The following is a 22883-nucleotide window of genomic DNA, read 5'->3' on the forward strand; positions in this document are numbered from 1 at the left end:
CGATTGTTCCATTTACTTTACTTTTTGATATTGTTTCATCAAAGATAGAGATATATAGATAGATATATATATACAATACAACAACATTAGATAAATAGTGTATCATTACAATCAATCAATCAATCAATAAATATAGTTAAGGTTCCCTTAAGTCGATCACAGCGTCATCACAGCATCATCAGTATCATTATCATCAAGATAGATAGACAGACATACAAATACAATCGATCAAACAAATAAGGCCTGACAGGACATTGAGGTAGAGATCCATCAAACAATCAAATCGATCGTGTGCCTGCCAACACATCCTTTGAGGGCCGCCAGATCAAAGATCTTTGTCTTTATCACCAACAAATGAGGTACCAATTATCGATCCTCGGTGATGAGACGAGGCTGGATCCCCAGACCTTCACTGCTTTCACGGTATGTCATAATATCATATCATCATATCAATCATGATCGATCGATCACGTGACACTTACATTAGTCATTCATTCATACAACAAGGTATACATGGTTAGTGTTGTGACACAGTATAAACAATGGAATATATATAGACGGTATAGTCAGTTTCATGAACTGGACTCTACTTTAAAGATAACCTGTCCAAAGGTCAAGTTATCCAAACTGCCCAAGAAACATCTGTTCAAGACGGGCACTAATCGCGACCTCGTCGAGGAGCGGAAACGACTGTTACAAAAGTACCTAAACGACTTGGTCAAGAACGACTGCATCGATGACAGCGAGGAGCTGGCACAATGGCTGGCGCCAATGAATGACGTAAGTGCCGTCACCATCTCCATCACACACAACATGTTATGTTTGATTGATCAATTACTAATCAATCATCCCGGAATCATTCCCAATCAAACAAATTAACAGCCAGACTTTACATCATTGTCTGATCCTGAGAAGGAGGGATACTTGATAAAGGAGGGACATGTTATTAGGAACTGGAAGAAACGATACTTCATATTGAAGGACGGACTCATATACTACTTCAAGCATCAATCAGACCCTGAACCCAAGGGTATGATACCAATCGTGGGCAGCACCATCAAGCGAATGGGCGAGACAGAGCGCAAGTTCACGTTCCAGATCAATCACGACCTGTTCCCCGTCTTCACGATTCAGGCCCACAACGAGATCGAGTGCAGCGAGTGGATTGCTGCCATCGAACTGTCGCAGCAACGCATTCACGAGCAGCAGGTGGCCGACGAGCTGGAGGCGCTCGAGCGTCAGAAGAACAACATGGGCGCCACCATCAAGAAGTCCGGCTCATTGGACTTCTCGGCGCTGTCGAGCGCGTCGGCGCCCACATCGCCGCTGCAGTCATCGTCGGTGCCCTCAGAGTACAGCCGACGTCCGCCACAGAAATCAAAGTCAGAGTTCAATCTGCTGGCATCGCACTCCCTAAGTCTCGTGGGAGACCGCATGTCCAACAGGATACCCGCGCCATCAGCCGCGCACAGCTCCGACGACGACGAATCCTCGTCTGATTCGTGTACTTTTACTTCAACAACAACAACATCGAACACAAACAACAACCCTACGCAACTCATCATTAGTACTACTACCAACAACAACAACAACAACAGCAGCAGCACCAGCGGCAGCAGCAAAGGCAACCGAGCTTCACCAAACGCATCCCCACTGATAGGTGGAGGTACGTCCGCATCGACATCTCCCTCTCTTTTTTCCTCCTCCTCCTCCTCCTCCCAGACATCCACTTCCTCCACCTCTGTATCCCAGACATCCACCTCCGTTTTCTCCGCCATCAACAACTACTTGAATCCCAACAAGTCCGTCTCACCCAAGCTTTCACCAAAGCAATCTCCCAAGACACCGCCCGGCACTCACACGCGCAATCGTTCGTCGCCGGCCGTCTTGCCTCTCAACCTCACTCAATCAACATCCACGTCCGAACAACAAAACAACAACAACAACAAATCACAGTCCTCACGCATCCCAACCATACTCAACAAGCACATATCATACCTGAAACAGCAAGAGTCCAATCCATCATCGTTGTCATCGTCATCCTCGTCGTCGTCGTCTTTTTCATCGACTTCGTCGTCGTCGTCGTCGCTCAGCAGCACTCAGCAGACGACCAGCCTGGCAGAGTTCATCAACAACAAGAAGGATCACAAATCACTCAAGAGCAAGCGATCGCGTGCACTCACGCTGCCAGTCAAGCCCAACGAATCGATACTCAGCAGCACGCCAGGAGGCGGCGCCGACCAGGAGCAGGGCAAGGAGCGCAAGTACAACTCTGACCGCAAGAACCGATTCTCCACCGAGAGCCGGCCATCATTCGACATCAACCTCAAGATCCTGTCGTCCAAGGACAACGTCGATCGCGGCATCAAGCGCTTCCTCGAGTCCATGGACGGTGTCACTGTGGAGGCCGAGAACAAGCACGTTGTGTCATCCCTGCGTGTCATTGCCAATCAGATCCTTTCCATGTCGGTGTATCTGCAGCGCGAGCAGTGTCAACAGTTAGTCAACTCGATCCAGATGCTCTCGTTTGGCTGCACAAAGAAGGGCACGGCCACAGCGCTGGTCTCGCGTCTTTTGTTCATCTTCTCAGAGTTTGCTCGTGTCGTCGACGTTCTGAATCCTACGCGCCACGTTGACATGGTGGACCCGTCGCTGATGACCCGCTCGCTCATCTCGATGAGCACCGACTTGTTCAACAACGAGCGCCTGTCAAAGAGTTTGCAGGGCTTCAACACCGGTGCACTCTCACCTCCCGACGAGTACCAACCACAGCCGCAGGCGGCCTCCTCCTACGTCGAGCCAAACGAGTTGCTCAAGGGCTCAACCACCAGCAGCAACACTAGCAGCAGCCAGAGCAGCATCAACAACTTACATGATCTGATACAGAGCAGCTCGAGTGTTGGCGACCTCTCAAACATTGCGACGCCCGAGCTGGCGCAACACCAGGACATCCAGAGGTCTGGACTGTCAGAGATGATGCGCCAGTCTGCGGCGGCATCGGCCGCAGCAGCTTCAGCAATGAGCCCTGCCATGATGGCCGCCACCAACGGTCCCGAGCTGCTCACCTCGGACTTAGTCTCAGCATCGCTCTCATCACCTCTGGCCGATCAGTCCAAGATCTTTGTCTGCCGTATCTGCGAGGACTCGTATACACGCGAGCAACTCAAGGTTCATACGCCACTGTGTGCACTGACCAACGAGCACGACTTCCGACACAACTCACACGACGAACGACTCAAATCGATGCTCAATCTCTCAAAGGGTATCCTGCTCGACTCGCTGTCCAGCCCCGACAAGTCACATGCAAGTTCGTTCTACATCGACGATCACATTATCTCCCAGCTGGAGCACATCGTCGACGAGGTCAGGCTGATTGTGTATGGCAGCAAAGAGGCCGCAAACCGTTGCCAATCGTTCATTGAGCAGCTTCAGCGACTGATTGGCGAGAACCCCAGCGACATGCCATTCATCACGTTTGGCAAGCGGATCTGCAAGATCATGGATGAGAAGAAGTCGACCTATGTACAATACTCACAGATTCAGACGGTGACCGCTGCGTCCGAGGTCACAACCGCCAACGCCAAAGGCAAGGCCAAGCAGCAGTTCTCCATGTGGGGCCTGCTCCCATTCATCAAGTCAATGTCACCGTCTCCGTCACCGCAGAAGGAGGTGCCCTCGCCTGTGACTGTGGCGCCCGCGCCAACACCCAACGCGCAGCAACAGGAGGGTTCACAGCAGCAGCATAGCCACTCAATCTCTGACTTTGAGATCATCAAGCCCATCTCACGTGGCGCCTTTGGCCGCGTCTATCTGGCTCAGAAGAAGAAGACTGGCGACCTGTACGCAATCAAGGTGCTCAAGAAGCTCGACACGATCAGGAAGAACATGGTGGACCACGTCATCATTGAGAGGAACATCCTCGCCGCAGTTCAGAACCCATTCGTCGTCAAACTCTTTTACGCGTTCCAGTCGGCCGACAAGCTTTATCTGGTCATGGAGTATCTGATTGGTGGTGACTGTGCCTCGCTGCTCCGCGCGCTTGGTTGCTTCGAGGAGACAATGGCTCGCCACTACATCGCCGAGACTGTCCTGTGTCTAGAGTATCTGCACAAACAATCGATCATCCACAGAGACCTTAAGCCTGACAACATGCTGATCGACTCCAAGGGCCACATCAAGCTGACGGACTTTGGCCTGTCCAAGATCGGTATCATTGACGACTCGCACGACTCCCAGTGGTCGCCAACCATCGCCTCGGTGCCAATGGGCATCGTCACTAATCATGCCCAGCCGCCCACAAACTACCCGAGGAAGGCGACACTCAAGAAGAAGTCTGCCACCAAGAAGGTAGTGGGCACGCCCGACTACCTGAGTCCAGAGATCCTTCTCGGCACAGGTCACAGCACACCAGCTGATTGGTGGGCACTCGGCATTATGCTCTACGAGTTCCTCACAGGTGCTCCACCCTTTAACGATGATTCTCCAGAGTTAATCTTCCAACATATTTTAAACCAAGACAGAGGTATGTATATGAATGAGTGCACGCGGATGATGATAAGTACACTGTTCTAACTTTGCCACTTCATCAGAGATCGAATGGTCCGACATTAGCCACGACGCAAAGGACCTGATATGTAAATTGCTTAATCCAATACCTCATCTACGTTTGGGTGCTAATGGTGCCGACGAGATCAAGAAGCATCCATTCTTTGCCGGTGTGGACTGGGAGAATTTGATTGATCAGAACATGGAGAGCATCTTCTTGCCCAAGCCCGAGAGCGACTTTGACACAGACTACTTCTGGGATCGCCAGTCGATGTACAACGACGACGATGGCGCCGACAGCGACCCCATGCTCAACAAGAGCAGTGGCGGCCATGCCAATGGCGGCACTGGATCGGATGATTCGCGATGTGACAGTGGAGGTGAGTCGTCGCACACTGGTCGACATATCAAGTCAGAGGTCGATCTATTGCGCTCGTCAGTTGGCGACGACATGGATCAGCAATCCAAGGACATGCTCAACTTTGGCAACTTCTCCTTCACCAACATCAACCACCTCAAAGACATGAACAATCTGTTCCTCAAGCAGTCCAATGGTGGATCCGGCACCAAGTACATTTAACTTAAATCAATGTTATCATTTCCCCTTCCTTTCTTTATTCATTCATTCATTCATTGCGGTCACCCAGTGAACAATGCATTTGGTGTGTTGAGATAAGTGATACATGGATGAATGGATAGACGACTGATGTGGAGTAATGGGTATTATTGATTGAATGGGTCGTAAACATTGATTGACCGACACTTGAATGGATGAATGAACATTACCGATGAGGTAATTGTTACTTATAATGCCCGTATCAGCTCTATTGCGAATGTGGTGGTAAGTGTCGTCTGTCAATGAATGTTTAATGGTGGTGGAGATTGAGTATCGTGGGATTGAGTGATGATTCCTGCCCCAAGACTCATTCGTTGCCACAGTACTTGATCATTCCAAACACATCCACCACTACCTTTAAGTGTCGTCTGTCTATGAATGTTTAATGGTGGTTGAGATAGTTTATATACTTGATTTTACAAGAAGTTGACACTTCATCTCTGTCTTCTCTTCTTCTTTCCAACACATTCTTATTATTATCTATTATCTTTACATATTATCACTATCATTATCTCTTATTACTCGGATAATATTATTATTACTATCTTTATTATCTCTAACATATTATTATTTATTTGATCTTCAACTTATTCACACATCTTACATGTCTCTTCCTATCAATGTATCTGACTGGAGCTAGGAAAATGTTACCTATTGGGTAAATGATTCCATAGTAGAGTTGACATACCCTGTTGACGCTGTAGGTGTATTAGATCACGTCACAGGCAAGACTCTTGTCCTATCCTCAGCTTCAATGGGGACCTTCTGTCGAATGTTCACAATTCCTAACCAAGATGATAGAGAAACGATTTTGAAAGCCCTTGTTGGAGACTTGCTTCGCCGACTCAACCTTCCACCTGCCGAAGTTTGTAAGTAAATTAATACTCACTATTAACAGCTTCATTCTCTAATATCAACGTCTTTATGATGGCTATAGATGATCTGAGGGATCGTATCACCCCTATCAATACATCAATGACATCACTCCAATCATCGATCGATGGTCTGAAGCTGGACACTGACTTCCTCAAGAAAGGAATGAGAATAATGGGGAATCAAATTGGATATCTGGTCCAGTCAAACATCCGGAAAACTGTGATGACCAAGTTCTCCCACCAGTTTGCTCAACCCATTGTTCTCATGAACCTATATGATGTTGCTCGATTAGTAACACCCATGAGAGATGTTGATATGGAAGTTGAAACACTACTACAGAGTGTCGGACATCTAGTTGCTCACATTCAGGTAAATTCTAATATAAACTGTCTCCAAGATATTTGTACTAACTTTTCTAAAGAGCAATAAGATTCCCTCTAGGTTGGCAGCTCACATTGGAAGGGATCTTGGTCTACCTCTCGGAGTAGATATAGTGGAAGATCTAGAGGACCCTCATTGGTCTATCGCCAGGTCATAATGAATGACTTGGGATATCTCATTGATGAGGCAAACAGACAGTCTCATATCGCCAGTGCTCGAGCTTTAGCTCACCTCATAGATTACTTTGGCAGCCCACCTTCGAAGAGGGCTGACATTCTCAGCATTGGTAAGTAAATCTCTTGCCGCCCTAACAAGTCAATCTAATTCTTACAATACATTCAGGAGCTCTTGGATATTATTGTTTCGCATTTATCTCACTGGGAGACAATCCACCTTTCTACTTAAATTTATTAGTTGGTTCTCACCAACTGTGAGACGTCTGAGGAATGATTCAGGAAAACCATTTTAGGAATTTATTCGTTATTGAGGTGATGATGGACTCCTGTTGCTGTTGCTGTTGCTGTTGCTGATTGATTATAAAACACTGACTGTTGGATGATGGATCAAAGACACCAAGTTTGTTGAGCAATGATAGGTATCTTTTGTAATCTTCCTCCAGGAGTGGTACGAGCAGGCGATGGTATTGACTTGTTGATGATTGAGTGTCTGTGAAGTTGCTTGGATTGAACAACTCGACAATCAATCGAGTGGATGAATATCTTCGATAGTGTTTGATGTTATCTCTGACCTGTAGGATTGTTGGTGCTTGTATGAATGGACGCTGGAATAGATTGTGATTGCCAATGTCTTTGATCAAGTAATCAAGTATATATCGATACATTGTAATATTGTTGATGGCAGCATTCGATGACAACACATCCTTGATGTATTTTTGATTACGTTTGTGGAAATTGGTCAATCGATTCCAAATGAACTCGATCAAACCAATGTCCAAACGACTGACATCCGCTTCATATGAGATGCGACTTGGTTTCCCAAGATCCAAGTTGAAGTATGCAAGGATATCAGATGCAATGAATATGCCCCTGACTGCACCCCTTCCAGCCATGTGCTTTGGTGATGCCAGGACTCTATCGATCCTGTTCCAATTCCTATCATTGTGTAAGATATACAACATCTGACCTCGTTCCGGTTCATATCCAATACCCAGTCGAGGAATGTTACAATCATAGCCAAGTATCCAAGGATCGGGTACGTAGGGTGTCGTGCCATATCCATGTTTCACCAAGGTGTCAATGAGCTCTCTGTCATCCAACAGTTCGGCACTCTTGAGCAGTAACTTCCAACAATCTGTATGATGTTTATGTTTGATCAATGTGTCAATGGTACTTGCTGACAGTGCGGCCGTATGATAGCCGGAAGAGTCGCACGGGTTAAAGGTAATGAATTGACCTGGATGCACACTAGACAGGAGCATGTCTTGGATTTCAGGTGAGCATTGATCAATATGATACAGCTTGATTCTGTTGTACACAAGACCTGGACGATTGTGAATGATTGTCTTGATGGCATCGATATATTGTACCTCGAGTGCTGCGTTAAGTGCTTGATCGATATCGATAACAACCAATGTGTTGGGATCTCTGATCAGTTGTTCCAAGCGCTCAATCACATCTAATCTTCTTGCCTTTATCGCGTCCGTGTATAGATCACTGAATATTTGGACCACATTGTCATGATTGATCAAAGTTTCAATCTACTCCAACCAGTTGTGTCCATGGTCCTGTCCCATGTTGACTCCAGTCACAATCCATTTGTTTTTTGGATGTTGATGCTCTTTGTCGACCTTGAATGATACTGCTTGAAGGAACTGAGTGATGTTGTCCAAGATGTAGAGTGCACAGAGATAGTGGCCACCAGACAACGCACATTGTAGCAATTGATTGTCAAACAGTTGTTGGTACGGACCTCGACTATTGTATGTCCAGGTAACATACTCTGGCATGAGATGATGGACTTGCTTCATAAAGTTGATATCACCATCTGATGCAAGTCGATTGAATAGTGGAGGATTGTTAATCCACAGCTCCATGAGCGATTCAACATTGATTGGATGTTCAGATGGCGAAAGACACAGTTGAATCCTTCGGTCTTCATAATGAATGGCATGCTTGGCAATCATAACTAGCAGGTCATACAGCCTATGTTTGAGTACGAACTCGGTCATGGTTTTGGTTGAAACAGAGTAGTCCTCTGGCTTGAATGACTTGAGGTATTGGTGAAGGTCATCAATGATTCGTGATTGATGTCTGATGAACATAGGATTGAACTCTCTCATCTCGTAGCCAATGAGGATGTATCTTTCAAATATATAGTCTCGCAAGAATACAGGACACATCTCGGTGAACCAGTCCAAGTCGTAATGATCCTCCAAAGCAGACCTCATTACAAAGTTATAAATGAACGATGGAGGTATGACAACCTTGTAATCGAGCAATGTGTAAATCATTGGTCGACTGAGCTTGATGGACTTGGGCCTGGACTTCACATTGAATGTGAACAATGAATTCATAATATATGCAACCAACTGAGCCACAGTTGTGTCTTTGCCTCGCTTGAATCGTTCGATGATATATCTTACTAATATAGTATTCTGTCTATGTAATGCATGATAGAATGCTTCATTGATTGTGTTGAGTAGTCTGATTGATCATGTGATTGAGGTGATGGATAAGTGAGTGCGACATGATGATGCCCAAGAAGAGATACATACTCTTGAGGTGAATGGACACTGATGTCCAACTGATCACAGTGATGGATGAATTTGGCAGTGTCTCCACATTGTACACATTGATAGAGTGATACGACATCTGATGAATGGAAGACATTGGTGATGCCCAACTGTCTGTGTATCAATAATACATGTCTAAACAACTCTGATCTAATGTACTTGCTGGACAGTACCCTACTGATCAATGTCATCAATTGTTTATCATTGTTCATTCCTATCTCTATCTCTTATTCTATGTATGAGTGTTGTAACTTTATTACCTGATTTGGAATTGATCAAATATCCTTTTTGGGGGTTGATCAAACGTTACACTCATCCTTTTGTGATGGATTGAAGACACCAAGATTGGTGAGGAGTAATTGGTATTGTTGGAACTCTGATTGTACGAGTGGAATGTGAAGTCGATGGTATGGACTTGTTGGTGTTGATTGATCATCAGAGTTGGAGTCTGGACGGAACAACTGGATGATTGAAGTGATCGATGAGTAACGTCTATATAGTTGGATATTCTCATTGATCACTTGAATACTTGGTACTTGTATGAATGGCTCCTGGATGTCCACACTAGTCAAGCATTGATCAATAACATAACGATACATCTTAAAGTTATTGATTGCAGCTGTTGATGATAATACACTAATGATGAATTGTTGATCTTGTTTGAGTGAATCATTCAATCTACTCCAAATGAACTCGATGAGATCCATGTCCAAGTGACTGACATCAGCACGATATGGTATTAGTTGATATGGAGGATCATCTGGTTGAAGCTTCATGTTGAAGAGCTCAATGACATCATCTCTCATCAACTGTCCCATAATTGCAGGGTGGCCATGTTTATCAACACGAGCATTATGCTTTGGTGAAGCCAGAAGTCTGTCGATCTTGGCCCTTTGACTCGTCCTCTGATTGAGCAAGACGTACAACATATAGTCTTGTACAGTTGGCTGCACTCTATTCCTTGTGGTGACATCAAGGTCATAGCCAAGGGTCCAAGGATCGCCCTTGTATGATGTCGTGCCATATCCATGATTGCCAAGTATACCAATTAGCTCTCTATCATCCAACAGCTCAGCACTCCTTAGAAGCGTGCGCCAACATTGCGGATGATGCTGATGTTTGATCAACATCCGGATCGTAGTCGGGGACAGGTCGATTATCTTGTTGGGGATGCTGGTGGTGTTGTCAAAGATAATGGAGCCAGGTGGTATACTGGCTAGTAGCATATCTTGGACGTTAGATGTACATTGATCAATGTCCATCAAGCTTATATATTTGAACGATGGACGATAGTGAATGATCGCTTCGATGGCCTCGCAGTATTGTTCCCTAATCGCAATGCTTAGTGCGCTGTCAAAGGTGTCCTTCTTGACCTTGACTCTGTTGCTGCTGATCAGTGATCCAAATAGTTCAATCACATCCATTCGTCTGGCTTTGATCGCATCTGAATATAGATCTTTGAATCTACACTCCACCGAGATATGCCCAACAAGTCTCTCGATGAGGTCTGGCCACGGCCAGTTGTGATCATGGTCATTTGACATGTTTATACTGGTCACCGTCCATTTGGTGTCACCTACTTCGTTGGACCATCCAGGCATGCCAACAGAGGGGAGCAATGCAAGGTATTGAGTAAAGTTGTCCAGGATGAAGAGTGCACATTCATAGTGGCCGCCAGTCAACGCACATTGTAGCAAATCAGGATCAAAAATTTGAACGGATGTTGCTTGAGAGTTCACCTTTGTGTCCAGGTGTACGGCTACAAGAGGCAGGACAAGCTTCAGAAATACGAGGTCTCCCTCACGTGCAAGTCGATTGATCAGTTTCGGTATTGAGTGTGTGAGCGCCAACAGTGTTGCGACAGTGATCGGATGTGCGGAAGCCGAGAGATATTGGGAGTCCAAGTTTGGATCAGTGTTGACATGCTTAGCAATCGTCATGAACAGGTCAAACAGTCGATGCTTGATTGTGAACACCAACAAGAACTCGGCGAATATGTCATCATTGACATTGGTATTCAGTGATGGCTTGCCCAGGTATGCTATAAAGTCATTGATTATTCTCGATTGATACTTGGCAAACATTGGATTGAACTCTTTCATCTGATAGCCTATGAAGACATAGTGTTGGAATGCAGGTGCAAGGTCATAACCTTGATGGTGGTGATACAGCTGGTAGTAGAGGTCAAGGTCCCCGTGTTGGGACAATGCAGTCTTCATCATTATTTGGTGAAGCAATGGAGGAGCAATGTCTGGGAGGTATCCAAGTAGTGTATGTATCATTGGCCGACTTAACTCGATGTTCATGTTGTATCTTAGGAAAGAGAACAATGACGATCTTACATGTTGGACAAACTGATCATTCGTCGTGTTGCCATCTCTGAACAACTCAATTATATATGTCACCAATGTAACATTCTGTTTGTGTAACGCATGATAGAATGATTCATTGATCGTATCGAGCAACCTTATTGATAGAGTGATTGATTGATTGAGTGAGTGAGGTGACACTCGAGTGGTACTCGAATGCATGCTTACTCTTTGGGCGAATGAATGCTGATGTCCAACTGATCACAGTGATGGATGAACTTGGCAGTGTCTCCACTTTGGACACATTGATAGAGTGATACGATATCTGATGAATGGATGACTTTGATCTCCAACTGTCTATGTATCATTGACACATGTCTAAACAACTCTGATCGAATGTATTGATTGGACAGTACACTACTAATAGATGACTTCAATATTATATCTTTGGAGTTCATCTTGTTTAATGATCTATCAGAAAACTGATGATCATGATCAAATATAATAATATCCTTTTTGGGCATTTATTTAATGGATGGATGGTGGTGGATTGAAGACGCCAAGGTTGATGAGGAGTGATTGATATTGTTGGAACTCGGATGTTGTGAGTGGAATGAGAAGTCGTTGGTATGGACTTGTTGTTGATGATTGATCAATGAAGCGGAGTGGGTTGAACAACTCGACAATCAATCGAATCGATGAATATCTTCGATATTGTTGGATATTATCTTTGATCTGTTTGATTGTTGGTGCACTGATGAATGCATCTTGGAAGTGATTGTCCTTGATCAAATAGTCCAAAACATATTGGTACATTGTAATATTGTTGATGGCAGCATATGATGACAATACATCATTGATGTAATTTTGATCACGTTTGATTGTGTCACTCAATTTACTCCAAATGAACTCGATGCGATCGATGTCCAATCGACTGACATCCGCTTGATATTCAAATACAAAGGTATCAAAAGGTTGTGGAGGCAGCAAGTTGAAGAGTGCCAGGACATCAGATTCAATCAGTCTTCCAAGTGTTGCGCCAGGTCGAGACAAGTGCTTTTGTGTGGCCAGTAGTGAGTCGATCCTGGTCCAATGTCTCTCATTGTGCAGGATGTATACCATCTGGTCTTGGTGAGTATCAGGGTCAAATTCTGACAATTGGTACTTGATACTTTCATCACCAAACCTCCATGGATCTCCAATGTACGGCGAGGTGCCAGGTCCATGTGTGCTCAGTATGTCTATTAGCTCTCGCTCATTTAACAGATCGGCACTTCTGAGCAGTGTCCACCAGCAATTTGGATGGTGTTCATGCTTGATAAACATCCTGATCGTGTTGGCTGAAATGTTGGCAGGAATAAATTCTTGTCTTGGCAAGCCGAATATGTCCAAGTCAATGCTTTGACTAGGATGCACACTCGCTAGGAACATGTCTTGGATTTCAGGTGTGCATTGATCAATGAGGTACAGCTTGATCCCATGATAGACATGACCTGGACGATTGTGAATGATTGTCTTGATGGCGTCGACATATTGTACTTTGAGTGCCACGTTGAGTGCTTTATCAATATCGATCCCGATCAATGAATTTGGGTCTCTGATCATTTGCTCCAAGTGTTCAATCACATCCAATCGTCTGGCTTTGATCGCATCTGAGTACAGGGTCAAGCTACGGGTGCTGAGCTCCACATTGTCATGTTTGATCAGTGTTTCGATCAAGTCTATCCAGTTGTGATTGTTGGACATGTTGATGCCTGACACAATCCATTTTGGCCTTTCGAATCTAACAACATCAGGTCTAAGTGCAGGAGTGATGTTGTCCAGGATGTAGAGTGCGCACTCATAGTGGCCACCAGACAATGCACATTGTAACAACTCCAAGTCATACAGTGTTTTGTTTGGAAGCTCATGATCGAGCCAGTACAAGTACTCTGGCATGAGATGTTGGACATGCTTCATAAAGCTGATGTCACCACCGGAGGCAAGTCGATTGAATAGTGGGGGACTACTTGTCTCAAGCTTCACTAGTGATTCGAGACATAATGGTTGTTCCAAAGGTGATAAACAGAGCATCATCTGTCGGTCCTCATTGTGAACGACATGATTGGCGATCATTATGAGCAGGTCATACAGTCGGTGCTTGGACGCAAAGTCCACCAAGATGGATGTTGCAATGTTATAGTCTGTGGGCTGGTGCGACTTGAGGTAATGGTGAAGGTCATCAATGATTCGTGATTGGTGTCTGGTGAACAATGGATTGTAGTCCATCTTATAACCAAAGACGATGCAACGATCAATGCAGGGCGGACTGCGCGACCCAAGAAACGAAGAGATCGATGTGAGCAGGTCATAGTCGCCGTGGTCCTGCCAGACAGACTTCATCATGAAATGAACGATCGTGAGAGGTGCCACGTCTGGTAGATAGTTGATCAAGGCATGTATCATTGGTCGACTGAGCTTCAAGTGATCAATGGTGCCTATGAAGTTGAAAAATGACTTTCTAACATATTCAACGAACTTGTCCTTTGTAGTGTTGCTGCCTCGTCTGAATCGCTCAATGATATAAGTCACCAATCTATCATTCTGCATTATCAACGCATTATAGTATGCATTGTTGATCGTGTCGAGCAAACTGATTGATTGATTGTTTGTTTGATAGAGTGATTGATTGAATGAGTGAGTTAATGATTGATTGATTGAATGTGAACATATACATGCTTACTCTTGAGGTGAATGGATACTGATGTCCAACTGATCACAGTGACGGATGAACTTGGCAGTGTCTCTAATTCGTACACAATGATATAGTGATACGATATCTGATGATTGGAAGACTTTGATTCCCAACTGTCTGTGTATCAAGGACACATGTCTAAACAACTCTGATCGAATGTACTTGTTGGAGAGTACTCTACTGATCAATGCCATTATGTTGGAATCCATCATCATTATTCTATGTTATCTGTATGTATTGTATATGCACGACAATTCGATTCTCCAACCAGGCGCTGAGGGATGAACAATTCATGCACACCGTTCCCATAATATATGACTTTTTGATTTAATTTTGATTTTATTTTAATGAAGTATGGTGGAAGTGAGGGCGCGCGCCCAAAGTGCAGAAGAGTATGGAGGACCTCCCACGATTGGAGCGCGCAATCTGGAATCCATGGATGACAGGAGTTGGGTACACTTGGAGTACTCAGACACTTCCAATTAAATACAGAATAGACAGATGAATGGAGGTAGATGGCGGCAACAAGAGGAAGCGGAGTACCATCGACGACGTACAGGATGCAGGTTTCCTTTGTCAACATTCACAGTGCGGTATCTCATTCTCGTCGTACTTTGCTATGGAACGTCACATGACTACTACCTTTCACGGTCGTTGTCTGTGGAAAGGAGGTGTATGTAGCGTGAGTACGACATCAACTCACTTCCGAGGCAAGATGCCTGTTGGAGGTTCCATACCATTAGGGATGTGCGAGTGTTGCTACCACCAGTGTTCGAGACCAAGAGACCTGAAACGGCACTACGAGGACGTGCACATCCACATTACGAAGGTTGATACGACAACGACCGACCAGCAGCAGACGATGAGTGTGACAGAGATCAGTTTAGAGAAGGCTGTCAAAAGGAGGTTGAAGCAAGAGATGAGAGAGAAGTACGAGAAAGGAGAGGATGTATTAGTCTCGGTCATGGTAAACAACAAAACAATAACATACTCAGTGGAGTCGATCCAGAGTCGAGGAAGAAGATACTTGAGACCTTCCACCTGAAGGCCTTCACCAAATACAAACAAAACAAGGAGAGTACCAAAGAGCTGGATGACTTTAGAACAAAGTACGAGGTGAAGACTTTGTGGCAACCTGTCAATGGCAAGGATGTTCCAGTCGGCGTATGCATGTCCATTGGATTGGTATATCTGGATCTGCTGGAGATGCTAAACATCACAAAGACAAAGGTAAGCATTGATGATGATTGATTGATTGATTGATTGATTGAGTGAGTGAGTGAGTGAGTGAGTGAATTATTGATTAACCAATTACATTACAAGGCCAAGACGGATCGACAGAAGCTGAAGATGGCCTTGGACTCTGCACAGGTAGCTGGTAATGGCCGGAACATTCTGACATTTACTCTAGAGATAGTCAGTAGGCTGGGCAGCATTGTTGATTGCAAGTCGCCTTCCAATAACAAACCGATTGTTATTTACCTGGGGAAGGAGGACACCGAGGAGTTCTTCAAGACAATGAAGCCAATGATCGACACAATCAAGAGGTTGCTGGTCGACAATATCATCAGTGTGGGTGGCACAGACTACCCAGTGGAGCTCCTACTTTGCAACGACTACTACTGCGCAGCCCAATTGTTTGGTTTGATCGATGTGTATGCTCCAACATCTTACTGGCTCTGCATGTGGTGTTACTGCAACAGGAATGAGGTTAATGACTTCTCCCACGAGTGCCGCCATCAGCTTCGACGAGATGACAACAAACCTAATCTATTGGCACTGGCGCCTCCCCCATCCGCAGCTATGACCAAGAAGCCTGGCTTTGAGCAGTACGGTCAGGGTGGTCAGGTACACATCCCATGTGAGACATCCAGGAAGATCCCATGCAGCCTCCATCTGAAGATCGGGACGACCAAACAAATGACCAAGAAGACTGTCTGCAGGACGATGTCAGAGATGTTCAGAAAACTCACTGCACTGAGAAAGGAGAGGAAGAGGGAGAAGGCGGGCTATGCGTCCAGTCTAATGAAGAGGCAGGCCACTAAGAAGAAGTGTCGCAAGGCATCTGGCACCATTGAGAAGAAGATTGGCGACTTACTCGAGGAGTGTGAGTCACGTATCGCTAAACGCACAGACCAGCAAGTGAAGATGCATCTGGAGACACTGCGGGCCGCAGCAGCGGAGGCAGAGGAACCGAAAGATCAACATCAACAGCTTCAGGCCTTGTTTACCGAGATGGGGGACCAGCGAGTAGTCGGAGTGACCAAGGCAATGATTGATAAGCTGGAAGGTGTCAGTGTGGCTATCAACCTGGTCGCTGCTCAGCAGCAGAAGATCAATGACGATGACACAACAACATACGATGAGAATGATGCCAAGGTCAAGGAACTGAACGCCAGGATCAAGGAGCTGCAGGACACGCTTGGAGATGACAAACAACGAGAGAAGGAGAGGGTTGTGAGGCTCCTTAGCTTCCTGAAGAAGAAGAAGGTCACCATCTACAAGTCAAAGGTCATCGATGACGATACTGTCGAGACAATCGTGGAGAAGATCAGCTTTACCTACTCAGACTGTATGATCATCATCAACAATCGAGCCGAGTTCATTGATTGTCTAACTGATGATGCCACTTTGAAGAAAGAGGTATGTGTTCAAACGACACACATGTTCAAACAACATCGATGTATATATACTGACCTGCTGCCTGCTGTTTGATTGATGACGTTAATGTTTGCAAACAATTGTAGTTATCTGAACTCTGGGAAGTCTATGCTTACCTGGTATGGGCCATCGAACGAAGTGAGGAGGTATACGTGACAGATCAGAAGTGGCTCACAATCTCCAAGGTCTTCGCTGAGAAGTACAGACTCCTGTTTCCACAAGCCACTATCACGTCGTACATGCACTGCTTTGTGTTCCATGTTGGCCAATTCACAGGCCTGCTAAAGATGTCTCTCGACAGAATGGCCAACTTTGGCATTGAATGTCGCCACAAGATCGTCAAGTTGCTGGTGAAACGCTCCAATCATCACTGGGATGATGTGCTGTTCGGGAAGCTGCTGATGAAGTGCTACCACTGGTATGACAAACAAGGCAAAGATACCAGGTCTCAAGATGAGAGTGATGCGACGCAACACTTGCTGACCAAGCGACACAAGTGGGCCACCTCTATTGTTGAACGTAAACCATCGCCAAAGCTCATAGAGAAGAAACATCTGTTCTATAAAAAGAGATAACTAGAATATATATGATAATGTTTATTAATGAATGATTATTATTTGTTTGAATGAAGTTAATGTTTGAATGAGTGAGTGGCTGACTGTTTGAATGGATAAATAATTAATTTATTCTACAATTACAAAAATTATATGAATGGATTGTCCATCCAGTTTAAAGTCAACGCTATCCTTTAGTTTGTAGTAATAAAAAAAATTTGTTATAATTATAATAACCCAAACATTTTAGGGTAGAATGAATAGTGTATGGACACATAGGAACACTAGTGAAGTATGGTCCAATAAGTCGGTCAAATGGTCCTGTTTGAAAAATGGAAGTGTATGGGTGAGAGGTTACCCTCTCATTACCTTCCGCGCGCACCGCATTAATTCATTCAGAATCGAATTGTCGTGTATCACTTTGCTCGTGTCCAAAAAAGGAAAACTGGTGATCATGATCAACAAACAATTTTCTTTTTGGGCGATTATTTAATTATATGGATGGAGGAAGGATGAAACCAAGGTTGATGAGGAGTGATTGGTATTGTTGGAACTCTGATTGAGTGAGTGGAACCAGAAGTCGATAATACGGACTTGTTGTTGTTGATGAATGAGTGTGAGTGTAATTGATTGGATTGAACAACTCGACAATCAATCGAATCGATGAATATCTTCTATGCTGTTGTATGTTATCTTTGATTTTTTTGATTGTTGGTGCATGGATAAATGGTGCTTTGAAGTGATTATCCTTGATCAAACTATCCAAAATATATCGATACATTGTAATATTGTTCATTGCAGCATTGGATGACAACACATCAATGATGAACTTTTGATCACATTTGAGTGTGTCACTCAATCTACTCCAAATGAAATCGATCAGATCAATGTCCAATCGACTAACATCCGCTTGATAGGTGGATGATATAAGCAAAAATGTTGGCTGTGGAGGCAACAGGTTGAAGAATGCCATGACATCAGATCCAATCAGTTTTCCAAATGTTGCGCCAGCTCGAGAAAAATGTGTTGGTGTGGCTAGGAGTGCGTCGATCCTGGATCTATTTCTCTCTCTCAGCAAGATGTGTATCATCTGCTCTGGCAGCCCAACTCCAAACAATGAGATACCACTGATGTTCTCCTTAGCAACTATCCAAGGATCGCAAATGTATGGCGATGTTCCACATGAGCCCAAAATGCCAACGAGCTCTTGCTCATTCAACAGATCGGCGCTCCTCAGAAGTGACTGCAAGCAGTATGTATGGTGCTTATGTTTGATCATCATCCTGATCGTGTCCGCAGAGATCTCCGCCACCTTGTATGGGTTTGTCAGCATGGAGTTGTCAAAGTCAATACATTCACCAGGCTGCAAACTCGCTAGGAACATATCTTGGATGTCGGATGCACATTGATCAATGAGACACAGCTTGATATTCTTGTACACGTGACCTGGACGATTGTGAATGATTGTCTTGATGGCATCAATAAATTGTTCTTGGAGTGCCACGTTGAGTATTCGATCAAAGTTGAACAATCGACCTTTTTGGAACTGTCCGGTTTCGAGATACTCAATCACATCCAATCGTCTGCCTCTGATCGCGTCCGAATACAGACATATCTTTCCAAAGTCGAAGTGCCATTTATGATTCTTGATGATGAAGTCATTCCAGTTGTGATCGTTGGACATGTTGATGCCAGTCACAATCCATCTGTCGGCTGGTCCTGGTGAGTATTGTTCTACTGGTGTGATGTTGTCCAAGATGTAGAGTGCACATTGATAGTGGTTGTTGGATAACGCACATTGTAGCAACTGATGGTCATAGAGCTTTTGGTACGGACTTCCACCTATGATCCTGCTCAAGTACTTTGGCATGAGATGTTGGACATGCTTCATAAAGGTGATGTCACCAGCAGAGGCCAGTCGATTGAATAGTGGAGGGTTATTGATCTCAAGCTCCATGAGTGACCCGACACTGATTGGACTTTGCTCCAAAGGTGATAGACACAGCGAAATTTCTTCGTTCTCATAATGAACGACATGCTTAGCAATCTTCATCAGCAGGTCATACAGTCGGTGTTTGGTCGCAAAGCTAACCAATTTATATGTTGATAGGTAATACTCCTCAGGCTTGTGTGACTCTAGGTATCGGTGAAGGTCATCGATGATACGTGATTGATGTTGGAGGAACATTGGGTTGAACTCCTTCATCGTATGGCCAATCGTGACATAATGATCGATTGCACACCCTATAGGGTGGGACAAATCGAGTGGCGACATCTGGACGCACAAGTCAAGATCGGAATGTTCGACCAATGCAGACCTCATCATATGTTGAACGATCGATGATGGAGCAACATCAGGCAAGTAACTGAGCAATGTATCTATCATTTGTCGACTGAGCTTGAGATGAGAGTTGTAATTGATATGGCGGAACAATGAGTGTCTGACGAACTTGACGAACTGGTCCTCAGATGTGTTGCTGCCTCGTCTGAATCGCTCGATGATATAAGTCACCAATCGGTCATTCTGCTTCTTCAACACAAGATAGAATGCATCGATGATCGTACTAAGTAAACTGATTGATTGATTGTTTGAATGAGTGATCGAATGAAGCGGTGAATATCATATACATAATGGCTTACATACTCTTGAGGTGAATGGACACTGATGTCCAACTGATTACAGTGATGGATGAACTTGGCAGTGTCACTACATTGTACATAATGATAGAGTGATGCGATATCTGATGAACTGAAGACTTTGGTGATGTCCAACTGTTTGTGTATCAATGACACATGTCTAAACAACTCTGATCGAATGTACTTGCTTGACAGTACACAACAGATCAATGACATCAATCGATATTGTGTATCATTGTTGTTGGAATTCATCATAGTATTCTAACTTTATCTGTATGTCTCTATTTTCTATCTTTGGGTTTTAGTCCAAAAAAGGAAAACTGGTGATCAACAAACAATTTCCTTTTTTAGGAATTTATTTAATTAATTCTTATGGCCTGAGGATACCAAGGTTGGTGAGGAGTGATTGGTATTGTTGAAACTCGGCTGATGTGAGTGGTACCAGAAGTCGATGATATGGACTTGTTGTTGATTGAGTGTCATCATGATCATGAACATTAAAGTTGATTGGATTGAATAACTCGACAATCAATCTAATCGATAAATATCTTTGATATTGTCGGATGTTATCTTTGATCTGTTTGATTGTTGGTGCATGGATGAATGGTACCTGGAAGTGATTGTCCTTGATCAAACTGTCCAACACATATCGATACATTGTAATATTGTTGATGGCAGCATTGGACGACAACACATTATTGATGTACTGTTGATCACGTTTGATGGCAATACTCAATCTACTCCATATGAACTCGATATGATCGATGTCCAATCGACTGACATCTGCTCGATAGGTAAACCCAAACATATCAAAAGGTTGTCGAGGCATCAAGTTGAAGAAGGCCAGGACATCAGATCCAATCAGTCGTCCCATTGTTGCACCAGTTCGAGCCAAATGCTTTGGTGTGGCAAGGAGTGCGTCGATCCTGGTCCTATGTCTCTCATTGTGCAGGATGTACACCATCTGGTCTGGAATGGGATCAACTCCATAATGCTGGATACCACTTACAGTTTGGTCGACCAATGTCCAAGGATCACTAATGTAGCCATGTCCATATCCATGTGTGCCCAAGGTGTCAATGAGCTCCATATCATTTAACAGCTCGGCACTTCTGAGCAGTGTTGGCCAGCAGCATGGGTGGTGCTCATACTTTATAAACATTCTGATAGTGCTTGCTGAAATGTCGACGGTGCAGTAATTGTTTGTCGCGCTCAATGAGCCAAATTGAATGCATTGACCAGGATGCACACTCGCCAGGAACATTTCTTGGATATCAGTTGTGCATTGATCAATGTTACAAAGCTTTATACCTTCGTACACATGGCCTGGACGATTGTGAATGATTGTCTTGATGGCATCAATATATTGTTCTTGGAGTGCCACATTGAGTGCTTGGCTGAAATCGATCACAATCAACGTGTTGGGATCACTGATCAGTTGTTCCAAATATTCAATCACATCCAATCTTCTGGCTTTGATCGCGTCCATGTACAGTTGTAGGTCTAGGAAGTCAAGGTCAACAGATTGGTGTTTGATCAGAGTATCCACCAAGTCTAACAAGTTGTGATTGTGATTTGGATCGTTGGACATGTTGATGCTAGACACGTTCCATTTGGGCTGTCCGAATCTATCAACATCATTGTTGGCGAATGGTGATGATCTTGTTGGAGAGATGTTGTCTAGGATGTAGAGTGCACAGTCATAAAGACCTCCAGACAATGCACATTGTAACAACTGGTTGTCATAGAGTTGTTGGTATGGATATCCACTGTAGATCCAGTCCAAGTACTCTGGCATGAGATGCTGGACATGCTTCATAAAGCTGATGTCACCATCTAAGGCCAGTCGATTGAATAGAGGAACCTTGTCAATCCTCAACTCCATGAGATATCCGAGACTGATCGGATATTCCAAAGGTGATAGAGTGAGACCAATTTGTTGTTGGGAGTTCTTATAATGAACGGCATGCTTGGCGATCATCACGAGCAGGTCATACAGTCGATGTTTGATAGTAAATTCCACCAAATAATACATTAGTATAGTATACTCCTCAGGCTGGTGTGACTCAATGTGCCGGCGAAGGTCATCTATGATTCGAGATTGATGTTGGAGGAACATTGGATTGAACTCTTTCATCTTATTGCCAATCTCGATGAAATGATCGATTGCATATGACTCAGGGATGGACTTATCAAGTGGTGCCAACTTGGCGCACAAGTCAAAGTCGGAATGCTCGATCAATGTAGACTTCATCATTTGACGAACGATCGTTCGTGGAGCAACATCAGGCAAGTAACAGAGTAATGTGTCTATCATTGGTCGACTGAACTTGATATGATGGTTGTAATCAATGAAATTGAGGAAGTCGAACAATGACTTTCTAACATAATCTATGAACTGTGTATCTGTAGTGTTGCTGCCTCGTCTGAATCGTTCGATGATATAAGTCACCAATCTATTATTCTTTCTATACAATGCATGATAGAATGCATTGTTGATGGTGTGGAGCAACCTGTTTGATTGGATGTATGAGTGAGTGAATGAAAGAGTGAGCGGATGCTGCTCATCTCTGTGTGATCGATGATAGATACAAACTCTTGAGGTGAATGGATTGTGATGTCCAACTGATCACAGTGATGGATGAACTTGGCAGTGTCTCCACATAGTACACAATGATAGAGTGATGCGATATCTGATGAATGGAAGACATTGGTGATGCCCAACTGTCTGTGTATCAATGACACATGTCTAAACAACTCTGATCGAATGTACTTGCTGGACAGTACTCTACTGATTGATGACATCAATCGATATTGT

General features: G+C 44.2%; 8 protein-coding genes across 8 annotated transcripts; 2 read left to right on the top strand and 6 right to left on the bottom strand.

The window, feature by feature from the left end:
* Window positions 1-354: 354 nt before the first annotated feature.
* SAMD00019534_092940 (hypothetical protein) lies at window positions 355-5125 on the top strand (the record flags this gene model as incomplete). Its single annotated transcript, XM_012895708.1, has 4 exons — window positions 355-423; window positions 508-780; window positions 883-4522; window positions 4590-5125. The coding sequence occupies 4 exons, from the start codon at window positions 355-357 to the stop codon at window positions 5123-5125; spliced, it is 4518 nt and encodes a 1505-aa protein (XP_012751162.1).
* Window positions 5126-6869: 1744 nt separating this feature from the next.
* SAMD00019534_092950 (hypothetical protein) lies at window positions 6870-7856 on the bottom strand (the record flags this gene model as incomplete). The annotated part of the gene is made up of 1 exon (XM_012895709.1): window positions 6870-7856. The coding sequence occupies one exon, from the start codon at window positions 7854-7856 to the stop codon at window positions 6870-6872; it is 987 nt and encodes a 328-aa protein (XP_012751163.1).
* Window positions 7857-8135: 279 nt separating this feature from the next.
* SAMD00019534_092960 (hypothetical protein) lies at window positions 8136-9361 on the bottom strand (the record flags this gene model as incomplete). Its single annotated transcript, XM_012895710.1, has 2 exons — window positions 8136-9081; window positions 9153-9361. 2 exons carry the CDS (start codon window positions 9359-9361, stop codon window positions 8136-8138), a joined length of 1155 nt encoding a protein of 384 aa, XP_012751164.1.
* A 108-nt stretch (window positions 9362-9469) lies between these two features.
* SAMD00019534_092970 (hypothetical protein) lies at window positions 9470-11847 on the bottom strand (the record flags this gene model as incomplete). Its single annotated transcript, XM_012895711.1, has 2 exons — window positions 9470-11636; window positions 11708-11847. 2 exons carry the CDS (start codon window positions 11845-11847, stop codon window positions 9470-9472), a joined length of 2307 nt encoding a protein of 768 aa, XP_012751165.1.
* A 163-nt stretch (window positions 11848-12010) lies between these two features.
* Window positions 12011-14428, bottom strand: SAMD00019534_092980 (hypothetical protein; the record flags this gene model as incomplete). The annotated part of the gene is made up of 2 exons (XM_012895712.1): window positions 12011-14111; window positions 14202-14428. Coding segments are annotated over 2 exons (2328 nt in total), but the record flags the coding sequence as incomplete, so codon positions are not given.
* A 290-nt stretch (window positions 14429-14718) lies between these two features.
* SAMD00019534_092990 (hypothetical protein) lies at window positions 14719-17449 on the top strand (the record flags this gene model as incomplete). The annotated part of the gene is made up of 4 exons (XM_012895713.1): window positions 14719-15143; window positions 15209-15443; window positions 15537-16856; window positions 16961-17449. 4 exons carry the CDS (start codon window positions 14719-14721, stop codon window positions 17447-17449), a joined length of 2469 nt encoding a protein of 822 aa, XP_012751167.1.
* Window positions 17450-18079: 630 nt separating this feature from the next.
* SAMD00019534_093000 (hypothetical protein) lies at window positions 18080-20281 on the bottom strand (the record flags this gene model as incomplete). Its single annotated transcript, XM_012895714.1, has 3 exons — window positions 18080-18107; window positions 18208-20001; window positions 20073-20281. The coding sequence occupies 3 exons, from the start codon at window positions 20279-20281 to the stop codon at window positions 18080-18082; spliced, it is 2031 nt and encodes a 676-aa protein (XP_012751168.1).
* Window positions 20282-20435: 154 nt separating this feature from the next.
* On the bottom strand, window positions 20436-22870 carry SAMD00019534_093010 (hypothetical protein; the record flags this gene model as incomplete). The annotated part of the gene is made up of 3 exons (XM_012895715.1): window positions 20436-21241; window positions 21377-22578; window positions 22662-22870. The coding sequence occupies 3 exons, from the start codon at window positions 22868-22870 to the stop codon at window positions 20436-20438; spliced, it is 2217 nt and encodes a 738-aa protein (XP_012751169.1).
* Between the last annotated feature and the right edge of the window lie 13 nt (window positions 22871-22883).

Source organism: Acytostelium subglobosum, assembly GCF_000787575.1.
Source record: "Acytostelium subglobosum LB1 DNA, scaffold: scaffold21, whole genome shotgun sequence".
Classification (NCBI taxonomy): domain Eukaryota; phylum Evosea; class Eumycetozoa; order Acytosteliales; family Acytosteliaceae; genus Acytostelium; species Acytostelium subglobosum.